The following is a 14,699-nucleotide window of genomic DNA, read 5'->3' on the forward strand; positions in this document are numbered from 1 at the left end:
TTGACTTTTGTAAAGAGTGTGAGGACAAAATATCAAGATGCAATGTCTCCCCGCGAATTGGCCAGTGATCTGTCCGCGTCGCTGTCTTCCTTAAACACAAAGATGCCGAAAGTCGATAAAGGAAGACCAATAGCGAAGAATGCCAAAACAACAGCTGGTCCCATGTTCAATAAGGAACTGGGACAACATATTCTGAAGAATCCATTAGTTGTTAATTCCATCATTGAAAAGGTAATCAGCGCAGAAATCGCTTTTTTTCTTGCTTTTGATTCAAGCTTTTGAACACATAGGCAGGAGTCAAGTCTACTGATACAGTGTTAGAAGTTGGTCCTGGTACCGGAAATGTTACCGTCAAGATACTTGAGAAGGCCAAGAAGGTGAGTTTGATCAAAACATTGGAGCAAAAAAAAGTGAACGATAATGTCTTTCGTACAAACTGAGCTAACTTCACGTCTACATATTAGTGTATTGCAGTGGAAATGGACGCTAGATTAGCTGCTGAACTGTCAAAACGTGTACAGGGAACGTGAGTCAAGCACGCTAATCGTCGTCACCGATCAACACTCGAAAGCTCAAACCACAATCGTCTTTGATTTGTAGGCCACAACAACGCAAGCTTGAAATGATTGTTGGAGACTTTCTAAAGGTGGATTTACCATACTTTGATATCTGTATATCGAATACGCCATACCAGATATCTTCACCACTTGTCTTCAAGTTGCTTCAGCATCGGCCTATATGGAGGTGAAGAAAGGATCTCGACTTGCCTGATGATGGACAAGTCAGACACGATATACCCCAGCGGTGTCGCCTAACCCCTCTCTCTACACTAGATGTGCCGTCCTCATGTTCCAACGCGAATTCGCCCTCCGTCTCGTCGCCCAACCCGGTGACCCCCTCTACTGCCGCCTCTCAGCCAACGTGCAGCTAGTCGCAAAAGTCCAACACATAATGAAGGTCTCGAAAAACAATTTCAGACCACCGCCCAAAGTCGAATCATCTGTCGTCCGAATCGAGTTGAAGCAACCACCACCGCCAGTTGATTTTGATGAATGGGATGGATTGTTGAGGATCTTGTTTGTGAGGAAGAATAAGACTTGTGCTGCGAATTTTAGGAGTCAGGCTGTGCTGGATGTGTTGGAGCATAATTATAAGACTGTTTGTAGTATACAGCAAAAGGTGAGAGGGTGTGAAACTATAGCTCATCTTCCGTGGGGGTTCCCCCGCTGATATTGACCAACACCTTCGTTCCATTAGATTGTACCAGCAGACTTTGACGTCAAGGCCAAAGTCATGGGTGTATTGGAAGCGCTGGACATAAGTGAAAAGAGACCGGCAAAGATGGACTTGGACGACTTTTTGAAACTCTTGTCTGCTTTCATCGACGCTGGATTTCGATTCACGTCGAAATAGAGGCATGGCTTCTCCATCTAGCTTTTTCTATAGAATTCTTTGTAAAATATTATCGCTCATGTTTGACCCAATAAAATTGTAAAAGATATATGACCTGTGAAGAGGCATTTTTTTCGTTGAAACAGACAGTATATTAAAACACAGCAAAGATAAACTACTACTACTAGACACACGCATTGTTTTGCAATATTGCTTCTCTCACATGACGTCCCTCACAAAATAACTCTTTGACCCTTTGTTATTAAAAAAGCTTCCATTTCTCCACCCACCCAACCCTCTTTATCGACCTGCAGATGCTCTACTAGCTGATGCTGACGAACCTCTGGAAGTAATTGGAGTGGAAGAGTATGATTCCTCATTTTGATGATGGATTGTAACTATGTGCGTGAAGAGTAAGAGGTTAACAATCTGTTAAGTCTTCGAGGATATTAACACTTTTCTGTTTCCACGGTGGAGCAACAACAACGACAGCACCATCCAGATTAACAACGCAAAATGACCCAAACACACATACCTGATTCAAATCCATCAAACGGATCATCTCCAAACTCATTATAATTATCCGTCACAACTCGTTCATATTCCAAATCCAATTCAATGGATTCATTAATATGTCTAAAGTTGGCTGTATCCGTAGCAGTCTTGACTACAGGCACAAGCGGCGGTGGAGCATGTCTTAAGAGAGCCCAATTCAATCCTTTAAATACAGGGTGCGATTTAACATCTGATGCACCAGCTCGTGATCCTAATCGTCGATCTTCGTTCTTGTTCAACAGCTTTTTAATCAAGTTACGGATTGCCGGTGACGTTGATGGTGAATCTGGGAAGGTGGCTTCGTTATGCAAAATGTTGGAGAAGGTAGCATTTCGGTTGGGTCCTTTAAATGGAGTTGTTCCATACAACATTTCGTATATGAGGATACCTAACGTCCACCAATCTACTGCTGATGTGTGGCCACACCCTCGAATCACTTCGGGAGCTATATACTCTTCAGTTCCAACAAACGAGTTGGTACGAAGATTAGCAGTACATGACTTAGTATCTACTACAGATGATGAGAATGTAGTGGAGAATGTAGTAGGCGATAGCATGGCGAATGGAGACGAAGATTTAACCATAGTAGGTGAGCCAGGCACTATGGATGGTTTTGACAAGTCAAAATCCGTCAACATGATGTGACCTGATTGATGCAAAAGGATGTCTACGAGCAGTTCAATGATTGTATTAGTTTCAATCCGATTGCAGTGTCCCTGAGAGTAGAGAGAAAAAAAACCACTGAACAGCGTGATGCATAGAACGTACTTTCTGGTTTCAAATCCCGATAGATAAATCCCAGAAGATGCAAGTATTCCAGAGCACAAATGACTTCAGCAGCATAGAAACGAGCATCCTTTTCAGGAATGCATTTGCCAGGTCGACTTTGGAGTGTCCTGTAATAATCGAGAGAAGTACGTGAGAAACAGCAAAAAACCATCAACACGTTATCAGCAACTCTTCGTACCTGAAGAACTCTCCACCACAACAATACTCCATTATGAAGTACAGGTACTCGTCACTCTGGAAACTATGATACAGCGTGACAATGAAGGGATGGTTTGAGGTAGCCTAAAAGAGTGACAAGTGTTAGTGTTCTTCAATTTGTAAATCGTGCAAGTGTCAGTTTTTTGCCACAATGCATACCAGAATTTCTTGTTCGGCCAGAACTCGTTTGATCTTGTTACGTTTTATCATCTCCTTCTTTGACAAAACTTTCATAGCAAACAATTTGTTGTTATCCTTCCGCCGCTATAACGAATCACAAAAGCATGTTAGTGATGAAAGCGAAACCAAAGATAAATGTAAACTTTTGATGTACTCACCACTAGGTAGACTTTACCAACATCACCCTTTCCAATCAATTTGATCTTTTGGAAAGAGTTGGGACCGACTTCGGCATCCACTACTCTGATGGGTCCAGTACCTCGTCGAGCTGGCGTAGGAGTGGGACGTTTTTTGGGTACAGGAGGTGCAAGACCAACCATACCACCAACTTGATCTAATCCTCCAACACCAGAGTCATTAGTTGTGCCGTTTGTGTTGTCAGTGGCAGCGGATACAAAACTCTGTTAAGGGAAGAGATCTTAATTAGATTTAACTGAGTGAAGCAAAAAAAAGGAGTTTTCGAATGGACTCATACCTGATTGTCTCCACCTCTCTTAAAGGCATTCTGGAACAATCCAGTCATGGCTCCACTACTCATAACCAGCATACTAGACCGTTTCTTCATATTCTTCCTTTCCTTTTCAGTCAAAGCAGGCGGCGATAGAGTAGCAGAAACAGGAGTTGGTACAGATGAAGGTGCTACATAAGCTGGATCATCCGGATGAAGACTACTAGCATCAAATACATCACCTTGAGGTGATGATACGACACTCAACATGGATGAAGTTGTTGTTGATGATAACGGAGGAGTTACAGGATGCGAGAATGGTTTTACACCAAAGTCCAATCTAGATGCTCTTCTACCCAGAGTAGTAAAGAAGGCGGATACTGGTCTAGGCCGAGATGATCGAGTCTGTGGTGGTGTTGGTGGTAACGATGAATCGGGGATTGTTGATTCGGTGAGGACGGGTGTTGATGCTATACTATCGGGTGTGTGTGTTCCTTCGGGAGTCTTATTGTTGGTTGTGGTGGTGTTGAGTTCCTCGGACAAGGTGGAAGTTGCAGATACGGTGGCTGTATTACTTTCGGCCACGGATAGAGTCGATGTGGTTGATGAGTTGGGAGTACTAGTGTTGGCAGTACCGTTTGTTGTTGCGGTGGCTACCTGATCAATAGCACTATTATTCTGGTTGTTGCGAGATGCGGCAGAGAGGTCGACGAGGGAAGGCACTTTTCTCAGTATCCTTGGCACACGTATGTTGAGTCCCTTTGTTGGTTCTTCTAGTGGGACTACTGGACTAGTCGCTGTTGTTGACTCGGCGATGAGATTATCAGCTATCGGCGACTTGGTAACTAGACCGTTCACAGCTGTATTAGTATTATTGGAATCTCGATGTAGCAGAGAAGAGACCGACTCCTTTGCGTTGTCACGTAGTTTAGCGATGAAAGAGCGTTTCTTGTTGAGTGTCTTTTCAACGGACGGATTCGAGTCGACAACAGCTAGACCTGTAGATTCTACTACAGATACTGTTGAATTAATGATTATTGGCTCCTCCCCGTTGGCTGTCTCGGAGGTCATTTGCTTCTGACCAACTGATGTGTGTTTGATTTCAAAATGGCTGCCTCTCCTTTTAAGATGTACCCCGTCAGGATCCAAACTAAGGAATACAAGTAGGTTAGCTACTGGTTATGATGTCAGATATCACTTGTTTCGGAGCAAACTGGTCAAGCTTTCAGGAGCTTCAACACAACCATACACCCACGGAAAACACCCAAGTGGTTGTCCACTGTGACTTTGAAGTGCTGAGCGACTTGCCTTTAACTTCGATTTCAAGATCTTTGTGAGGGTAGCTGTGCGGTTTCAAATCTTTCGCTTTCGTCAAATTGACTTGTTGTGAGGTCAGCAAGACAGCGAAACGGCAATGTTGGGAGTTGAGAGCAAGGATGGTTGATTGGAAGGATGAATGAAAAAAAGCAAGCAGATCGTGTAAACTGATTCCAAAGAATATTACTGGACGCGATTTACACTTTGCACAATGCTCGTCATCATAGGTTTTGGTCGTTATTAATTTACTATCTATACCCACCCACCACGTCACTATATACATAAACCCTCAATACAACTAAGGTTTCGTGACCAGTTCTTCCATTGACTTTGTAAACGACTTCGATGTAATTAATTGATTTGATTCCGGATCGTAGAACGGGTTTAGTATCAAGTTCACGTAAGCCTGGTGAATCTTTCGAAAGATCTAATCAAAAAGCGTTAGATAGCAGAAACAGGTCAATAATCATCATATTTGCCAAAGTGATGCGTACGTTTTTGAGCTCGACATCCTTAACTGCGAAATCTGCAAGCTGGATCACGATGAGGAACTTGACTCTTGTATTGGTCACGTATCCATAAACACTGTAATCTTCCATGCTGTATAGCAGGCCGAGATAGAGGTCAGTCAATTTGCTCCCATTCACTAGTTGTTTGGCGACAAGATGCTGCGAGTTAGTTCACGTCAAGATGTTGATTTCATGTCAGGCACTCTGCAACTAGAAGCAAACAAAGACAGGTCATAATACTCGACATGACATACCTTTCTCCTCTATTATATCGACACTTATGTGAGCAATGTAGTGGTAATGAAGCTGTGACGACTCTGGCAACGTGTTGAATGATTTTATGAAAAGAGGCTGATTCTTTGCTCCTATTACGCAGATTGCATTGACGATGGCTCGCTGTGACGATGCTGATGTCGCTACTGTCGATGCTGCTGTTGCCATCTGATCTCTTGGAAATTTATGGTTTTCAAGATCAAGCCAACTCCCCACAACCTCGAAATCGACGGGGGCGCAGTAGCTCCTGGCATTCAATCCAATTTTAAATTTCACGTTTTTCTTGCCTAATTTCAGTCTTGGAGGTCGACCGAGGAGACTCCAAATGGCTTCCAATATGACAAACATAGGCACTTTCTCTGATTCGACTGCCCTCGTTATTCGATATGGATGTGAGCGTCAGGAATTGTTTGAGTTTTAGGTTTGAGACTAACTGTGTTTATATTCCAGCTGGATTTTGGCTGGCATTGGTTCTCCTCTCTACCGCCCTGTTTGTAAAACGCGTTCCGGAGGATCGCACCTTGCAGAAGAGACCGTTTCTTCCTCCCATACTGATGGCTGCTGGGGGATTCTTCCTGCATTTGCAATCTTTCTTCAAGAGTTGGCAGGATAACACCAACTGTTCTTGTATCATGTCATTTCTCCTGGGGCCTATTTGGAGTATTTTGTACGTTACTGGAATTGCCCATTTAACGTTTGTAGTTTTCCAAGCAAGTCTTTAACCCGCAGGCAAAGTAACATAAAACGACTCACAGAAACTCTCTGTAGCATACTTTTTGCAGCAATTGGTGAAGCCGCCGAACTATTCGACAATTATACCTCTCAGCAGGCCCAATTGAAGCAAGGAGAATTAGAGCCGTCGAGTCCTCAGCAAGACTTCAAAGCAACACGCAAATACAATAACCGGGTCTTTTGGGTTTCCTTCTCGGTCCTCCTTACTTTCATCATCATTTTTGAAATCGTCGGCTTGATTGTATCGCCTCTGTATGGAGTGAATGCCAAAATTTCTTGCCTAACCAGTACCACTCTCGTCGGCTGGGAGGCCGCGCCACAATACGCGATGATGGCTTCAATTGCTATTACATTAGTGGTTACGTTGATAAAGACCCGAAACTGTAACGACGGCGTAAGTTCTCTCTTTGAAACGATCTGAAATATCAGAGGGCTAACAGGATTCGAACTCACAGCTGGGCATCAAGACAGAGATCATCATTGAGGCAGTCACATTATATGTGACCTCGTTTGTCTACTTTGGCGTGACTATCCTACAATCCAGAGCTGGCTCCAGCATATTCCCAAGTCTGGCAATATTGCCAATTGGCGCATGCGTTCTTCATTTCGCCTCCATTGTATGTGTCTTTGGCGATTTGCATCGGTTTACCAAAACAAGATTAACACCGTCTTTCCCAGCTCCTGCCACTATGGAGATCATATCGAGTTTCAGACCTGTTGAGTTCATTATGGATACCAGCAGGTCAAGCACCTACAGCTAGTGAATCGGAAGACGAGAAGGAGATTCTTCAAGCCACGCTCCAGGACGTCGCTCTAGCTAATAGATTGAAGGCCCACGCCGCAAAGCTGTTTTGTTGCGAAAATGTGGCCTTTATCTTCGAAATCATGAAATTATACCAACAAACCCTTGACGCCATCGGCACTAGCAAAGGCAGTTCGGCGACAGTCGGTATTGCTACTCCATCACCTCTCGGCAAGCTAACCAGAAGACAGTCTTCTGAACTGCTAATGAAGAAACCCGCCAAATCGTCAGGCATGCCGTTCATCAACGACTCCACTACCACCAAGCAGCCAATACCTGATGCATTGCTCCCCGAGTGTCGCAGGATTGTGAGATTGTACTATGAAAGGGGAAGTCTCTACGAGTTGAACTTACCAGCATGGCAGTTCAAGGCTGTGATTGCCGCATTTGATGAGTCGAAAAATGGGGGTGTTATTCCAGACATTGAAATTTTCAAGGCTTCATATCAGGAAGTGATTAAAGACCTTTTGGGCAATGTGTAAGTTGTTATTGCGTCTTTATTGATTCGCGTTTAGATCTAACCAACCAAAGGATTCATTAGCTTTCCCCTCTTCATGGCCGCACTAGAGCCTGAAGCGAAGAAGCGTCTGTTGCAAACAGCTTACAAACAGACTAAGCTGATAAAGGAGAATTCCGTAATCTCTCAACGTCGTGACGTTGTAGTATTATATACTAGTGAAGCGACTGATATGTAAATTAAAAGTGAAGAAGGAAGAATATAATCAAGCCAACTTACAGGCTGATTCTCTACTCCCATAACACAGACTGCATTCACTATAGCTCATTGTGACGACGCTGATGACGCTTCTGTTGATGGTGCTGTTGGCATTGCTTGATCGCTTGATGGTGATTTTGTGGTTCTTGTTGCTGTTGGAAGGAACTTTGAAGATCGTGGCGACGAGAACGGGATTTTCATCCTATTTTCATCTTCATGATGCTCAGTTCAGTGTATTTCGAAAGGAAATTGTTTTTTAATAACGGAAAGCCCCATTAAAACCGTACAAATGTTTGATTGTGGAAACGCACTCACACACATTTGCACAACCTTGTTGAAATTTAAATCCGATGCCGGCTATGGATGACGGTTTTCGGCTACCAATAAGCCATCACCTTGTGCTGAGGATATTGGAACCAATCAACATTTTAAGAATTCGGGCGCAGTACTAAACACTGAACATTAACCTTCACGTTCTCCTTGTGTTTTTTCTGGACTTGAAAGTCGCTCAGGAAGCCGCCAACCATGGCCACCAATGTGACGACCTTTCACACAATTTCTGACTCGACGGTGTTGTTGATTCGCTATGGATGTAAGTGTTATGACGTGCCGTTCATTTTAGGCTTTAAGCTAACTGTGTTTAAATTTTCAGCTGGATTTTGGATGGCATTCGTTGTTATCTCGACTGCTCTCTTTGTCAGACGGTTTTACGAGGATCGCACGTTGCAGAAACGCCCTTTTCTCCCTCCATTGATGATGGCCGGAGGAGGGCTGTTCATGCATTTGCAAAGTTTCTTGAAGAGTTGGCAATACGACACCAACTGTTCTTGCGTCATGGTGTTTCTCGTGGGGCCTATCTGGAGTATTTTGTAAGGCACAGAATCTTCAACGCATTTTGGTCTGTTTGATACCAATCCATCATTGTTAGATTGCTATTCGCAACAATTGGAGAATCCGCCGAACTATTCGACAATTACAATGCTCAGCAGGCCCAATTAAAGCAAGGAGAATTAGAGCCCTCCAAGACACAACCCGACTTTAAAGCAACACGCAAATACAACAACCGGGTCTTTTGGATTTCGTTCTGGGTTGTGCTTGCTCTGATCATCATTTTCGAAATTGTCGGCCTGGTTGTGTCGCCTCTGTATGGAGTCAACGCCAAAGTATCATGTCTCACAAGCACGACTATAGTCGATTGGGAATTCACACCAGCGTACCTGATGATGGCTTCAATTGCTATATCAATCCCGTTCTTATTGATCAAAACTCGAAACTGTCATGATGGGGTAGGTCCTCTCTTGAATTTGGGCGTGTTTGATAATTGAGGGCTAACACTTTGAACTCATAGCTGGGCATAAGGACAGAGATCATCATCCTGTCGACGGCGTTGTACGTGACCATGTTGCTTTACTTTGGCATGACCGCCATCCAATCAAATGCTAGCTACAGCATGTTTCCAGGTTTCGCAATACTACCAATTGGAGGATGTGTTCTTCAATTCGGCTCCATCGTATGTGTTGGCTGAGGTGACAACCCCTTTTAAACGCAATACTGATCCACTGCTATGCTCCCCTAGCTCCTACCACTATTGAAATCATATCGAGTTACAGACCGTTTGATTTCGTTCACAGTACCAGCAGGGCGAGTATCAGTCGCCAATCGAACGGAAGCGGAAAAGGAAATGGTTCTCCAAGCCACGCTCCAGGATGCCGCCCTAGCTAATAGACTGAAAGCCCATGCCGCTAAGCTATTCTGTGTTGAAAATGTGGCCTTTATCTTGGAAATTATGAAACTATACCAACAAAACCTTGATGCGTTGATCGCAGCTGGTGGTAATAGAAAGAACTCATCAACCGTCAATACTGTTAATTCACCACATCTCCCTAAAGTGACTGGAAGACAGTCTTCTGACCTGCTAATGCAGAAACCAGCAAAACAATCGTCAGACTTGCTGTCCCCGAAGACTCCATCTGCTGAGCCTTCCGCCAATACCTCTACTACTACCAAGCACCCACTTCAACCAATACCCGATGCACTGCTCCCCGAATGTCGCAGGATTGTGACAATGTACTTTGAAAAGGGAAGTCTGTACGAGTTGAACCTACCATCATGGCAGGTCAAGGCTGTGATTGCTGCATTCGACCAAGCGAAAGCTGGTGGTGCTGCTCCCGACGTTGAGATCTTCAAGGCATCATATCAAGAAGTAACTCAGGGCCTTCTGCTGAATGTGTAAATAGACTTTTTGTGCGATATTAGCGTGGTTGGATCTAACCATAAATTTCAATTTCAGGTTTCCTCTTTTCATGGCTACGCTAGAGCCAGACACCAAGAAGCGTCTTCTGCAACTAGCTTCAAAGCAAACAAAGGAGAAAACTGCGATCTTTCAATGATACCCCTTTAGAAAAGTCTGAGTATGTAGTCTGATATTAATTAAATATAAAAATAAGCAAAGTGTGCAGTTTTTAAAGCGTTCCAAGTGTTAAGTGTCGACTGCGACGTGTTCACAACGTCAAACTTGGTGCGCACGATCGATGGAGGAGAACAGACCGATGGGATCGGTGCCTGAACAGGTTTCAGAACATGCAGAGACCAAGGAAGCTCGTCCATCAGAGAGCCTCATCGACAAGGAAGTTCGAAAACGAAAACGAGTTGAACCCAAGATTGCAAGCGTTCCTCCAGAGAAGGAGAAGTCTGGAAAGGTACAAACCAAACCTGATTTATTCATTGAACTCGATTTAATATGTTGTCTATATAGGGCAAGATGTGCTGTAATGAGGCTAAAGACTCGTACGTTCGCCTACATTAAACCCAAGTTCAGGAATCAAGTGAGATCGCACTCACACTTGCAACGTAATGTAGGAGATGGCCGCTTTTATCTTGCAAGAAGTGTGGCAAGAAGTATCATATAGGTAAAGCGATGAATGACCGTGTTGCGAAAGAGCTCGCAAGAATAGCTACGCCCCTTGACCAATGAACAAGCAAAACCTATATCTCTGGCGATTTTACCAATACTCTTTCACGACCTCATAGAGTGCATCGACGCCATCAAAGGCTGGAAAGAGAAACCACTCTTCGCAGACGGCTTCTACACTCTCAAATGCCGAGACTGTACACACGGAATCGAAGTAATCCGAAGAACACCAGTATCATGGATTGAAATCGTAAATCTCGCCATATACAACATGACCTATACAAAACCAACCTCGAAACAAGGTCCGGATGGACGGAAATACTATCACTGGAGAGACGATATTCATGTGTTTGTCGATGAGAATTGGGACAGGTTTTGGATTCGTGACAAGTTTCCCACTTGGAGGAATACGGTTACGAGTTGCTTGTCGACTGCTCCGCGTTTCGTGTCTGGGACAAAGCATTTCAACAACGAGCAAGGTAAATGGTGGTGGCATTTTGATATGCGTGTTTTGGAAACTTTCTTACCTCGGAGCAGATTCCTATCCTCTGCTGCTGTTTGCCTTGGTGTTCATGGTTGCACCGTCTTCATCTTATCTGGGATGGTCTTTTTCGCCTCCTCGAAATCCAACACACCTTCCCATCGTGAATGAATTCTTCTTCGTTTATAGGTTATTGGGCAATGGATCAGATGGTGTTTCCTATTGACCTAACTGAAAAGAAGAAACGAGACGCAACATTTGATATTGCTCCTGACGGTACGCTTGTCGCGATTCCAGGAGTAAGCAAGCTTTACTCAAAGGAGAGGAATGGAGAGGCCAAAAAGCCAAAGATTGACCCAACAACGGGAGAACCCAGGAAGAAGAAGAAAAAGAAACACGAAAATGGTGATGAGGTAAGGCCCAAAAAAAGGCGAAAGACGTACTTGAGGATTGTGATTTTCTCACCCTTTTACAATTCCATATAGCCTGGCAAGAGTAAAAGAAGAAAAGAGAAGGAGGAAGGTGCAGACACAGTGTCTCGTCGAGCACCAAAAGCAAAGAGGAAGAAAAAACATCCTTTGGAGCCCAAAGATGATCGAGTTGGCATCAGTAAGCTCGCGCATCTCAAGTTATTTCATTGGGACTTTATTCTCACCACTATCATCACCCTTATAGCCATGTATCCAGATATTGATAATCCAGATATGGACGCGCGGATGAGTACCGAGACTACTCATGCTGCTCCTCAAATGGTGATTTCGGACGATGGATTGACTGTATACAATGAGAAGGGATATCGTATGGCTAAGGCCACGCATGGTGTTTGGGAAGGAGAATGGTACTTTGAAGTCAAGATCAATGAGCCTTTGACTGAGAAAGGACATCTGAGGTAATCTCCTTCTCTTGGTTTTGCATACTCTCGTTCTCTTGAGTGGAATTATGACAATGATTCTAATCGTAGAATTGGTTGGTCTCAGATCTCTGGAGATCTGCAAGCACCATGTGGATATGATGCCTATAGTTATTCGTATCGAAATTCAGACGGAGCTCTATTTCATCAAGCGAAAGCCAGAGAGAATGCACCAGAGCTGTTCTCGGCAGGGTATAAACCAGGAGATGTTATTGGTGTATCGATATCATTGCCAGCTCCAGAAAAGATGAAACTGCTATTGGCTCGATTGTGGAATCCAACAGAGGTGTACATGCCCTTCCGATCTCGGCCCATGGAAATCGCTTTAGGTTCCGAGATACGATATTATAAGAATGGTGTTGATTTGGGAGCAGCGTTCTCGAATCTATTTGTTGGTAAGACTGGTAGTTTTTCGGTTGAGTCAAGCTGTTGGGTTTCAGGTTTGGTATGTCACTTACTGATAGATTTTCTTATTTCACAGGCAAGTACTATCCAGCAATTTCGTCCTACTTTGGTGGCTCCGCAACTCTCAATTTTGGACCCGACTTTGCTCATCCATGCCCATCAATATATCGACCTATCAGTGATTCGGGTGATTTGGACACTTGGATGGATCTCGTGTACGGCCCGGCTGACGCCCCGAATGAACCTACAGTAGAAAAATCCTCAGCCGACCAACAGGTCATAGTTGTAGAAGGACTCGAAGGCACCTCACATGACTTGACTTCAAAACAGCAGCCTTCCATGTCGATTTCGAATCTTCTGAATGATTTCATGCCCGAGCCTGTAACGTCGCCTCCCAGAAGATTGTCTGATGGAGATGGCGTCTATAATGGTGGTGATAACGGAACGTATCCGGGTGAAGATGAACGTCTAGTACAGGAATTAGATGTAGAAATGGACCATTTTAAATGGTCGAAGGATTGAAGTATTGGTAGTGACTGTAAAACATATACAGAATACAAAACATAGCATATACGTGACAGCTTGTGTGCCCCAGGGCTCATGCGAAGTCGATGTTTTCCAGCCAATGAGAGCATTCGTTTGGCCACACTATAATAGGAAGTTATCCCCCAACAATTCCAAAACATCGAAAAATGATGTGATTACTAGAAAGGCTATAAAGAAGGAATACGACGAAGAGCAGAAGACCAGGTGAGCCTTCTATGAACTATTATGATGCATTCCGCTATCAGTGTCAATCAAATTTGGCAAGAATTGGCCCCTGCCTTGTCACAATCATCACCTGCCGCCCATTGACACATAGATCTAACAAATTCTCCCATATGCTTCTACTAGATGAGCACTAGTTCTGCCATATTTAGACATCCATCCATTATATGCCACTACTCTGGCGGCTGTACTCTTGGTTTTATGGTGTTGCCGTCAACAGCACCAAAAACACGCAATTCTGATTTCAAGGTCGAGGAGCCCCCCATGAGGTAAATGAACATCATAAATGCACACTTTGCATAATGATGATGCCATTGGCTATCACCATCTATCAATACTGGCCAGAACCCGCTCTGTTTCCGTCGTCAAAACATCACTTGCCGCCAATTGAAATTTTGAAACATAGATCTAACACATTCTCCAAATACATTTCTACTGGATACACAAGAAACATGTTATCTCAGAACATCTGTGCCTCATATTCCACTACTCTGGCTGCTGTATCCCTTGGTTTGTTGGTTTTGCCGTCAACATCTACAAAATCACGCAATTCCAATTTCAAATTACAGGAGTGCCCAATAAGGCAAGTAAACATGAGCAGTGCACACTTTTTGTGCTTATCATACTATTGGTCATAACCATGTATACCATCCTGGGAAGAACCAGCTCTCTTTCATCACCAAAGCATCACTTGCCGCCAATTGGTATTTTCAAACATAGATCTAACACATTCTCTCTTATGCTTCTATTAGATCTACATATTAATGCAGTCTCAAGACATACATCCATCATCCTCCACTACTCGGAACCGCGGGAGGCGTTTCCTAACACTTGCTTTTAATCGAGGTGGGCATTATTCAACCGTACTGATAGTCTACTTTGAAGGATCATTTTCCTGGGGAGACATCTAGTACGACTACACGAATACTCAGCATCTGACGGTTGGAAGTCCCCGAATGAGCATTGAGCAACCTCCCAAATGTTAGTGTCGAGAGAAACAAACCATCTCACCTTATCTCACCTACGGGAACCATGAGTCCTCTCGAGCGGGGTGATTGATGAGTGGAGTTGGATTGCTGGCGCTCGTTCAGTAGCGAAGTGCAATTTTTTGACGAGGCTCACTCTAAGCCAACCTTAAATTATATAGAAACGGCACTACGCAACGTAACGGATCTTGACAAGTCGCAAGTAAGGTCCCTTTGGGAATGCGTTTGAATTGATTCTCTGGCTGTTTTAGCGTTTTTTGATGCCGTTTGTCAATTTGCATATTGGTCGATGATGATGTCTTTATATTATTGAGAAGTTTTGGTTACG

General features: G+C 43.8%; 4 protein-coding genes across 4 annotated transcripts; 2 read left to right on the forward strand and 2 right to left on the reverse strand.

The window, feature by feature from the left end:
* Positions 1–102: 102 nt before the first annotated feature.
* On the forward strand, positions 103–1,413 carry SmJEL517_g01804 (uncharacterized protein; the record flags this gene model as incomplete). Its single annotated transcript, XM_031167732.1, has 6 exons — positions 103–231; positions 291–377; positions 465–526; positions 601–744; positions 834–1,179; positions 1,258–1,413. The coding sequence occupies 6 exons, from the start codon at positions 103–105 to the stop codon at positions 1,411–1,413; spliced, it is 924 nt and encodes a 307-aa protein (XP_031026270.1).
* A 279-nt stretch (positions 1,414–1,692) lies between these two features.
* SmJEL517_g01805 (uncharacterized protein) lies at positions 1,693–4,633 on the reverse strand (the record flags this gene model as incomplete). The annotated part of the gene is made up of 7 exons (XM_031167733.1): positions 1,693–1,790; positions 1,928–2,593; positions 2,716–2,843; positions 2,915–3,018; positions 3,094–3,198; positions 3,273–3,515; positions 3,590–4,633. 7 exons carry the CDS (start codon positions 4,631–4,633, stop codon positions 1,693–1,695), a joined length of 2,388 nt encoding a protein of 795 aa, XP_031026271.1.
* A 544-nt stretch (positions 4,634–5,177) lies between these two features.
* Positions 5,178–5,829, reverse strand: SmJEL517_g01806 (uncharacterized protein; the record flags this gene model as incomplete). Its single annotated transcript, XM_031167734.1, has 3 exons — positions 5,178–5,306; positions 5,374–5,525; positions 5,643–5,829. The coding sequence occupies 3 exons, from the start codon at positions 5,827–5,829 to the stop codon at positions 5,178–5,180; spliced, it is 468 nt and encodes a 155-aa protein (XP_031026272.1).
* Positions 5,830–10,441: 4,612 nt separating this feature from the next.
* SmJEL517_g01807 (uncharacterized protein) lies at positions 10,442–13,139 on the forward strand (the record flags this gene model as incomplete). Its single annotated transcript, XM_031167735.1, has 9 exons — positions 10,442–10,609; positions 10,666–10,697; positions 10,770–10,819; positions 10,941–11,300; positions 11,492–11,715; positions 11,788–11,911; positions 11,978–12,191; positions 12,264–12,607; positions 12,694–13,139. The coding sequence occupies 9 exons, from the start codon at positions 10,442–10,444 to the stop codon at positions 13,137–13,139; spliced, it is 1,962 nt and encodes a 653-aa protein (XP_031026273.1).
* Between the last annotated feature and the right edge of the window lie 1,560 nt (positions 13,140–14,699).

The sequence above is a fragment of the Synchytrium microbalum genome, assembly GCF_006535985.1.
Source record: "Synchytrium microbalum strain JEL517 chromosome Unknown SmJEL517_scf0006, whole genome shotgun sequence".
Lineage (NCBI taxonomy): Eukaryota > Fungi > Chytridiomycota > Chytridiomycetes > Synchytriales > Synchytriaceae > Synchytrium > Synchytrium microbalum.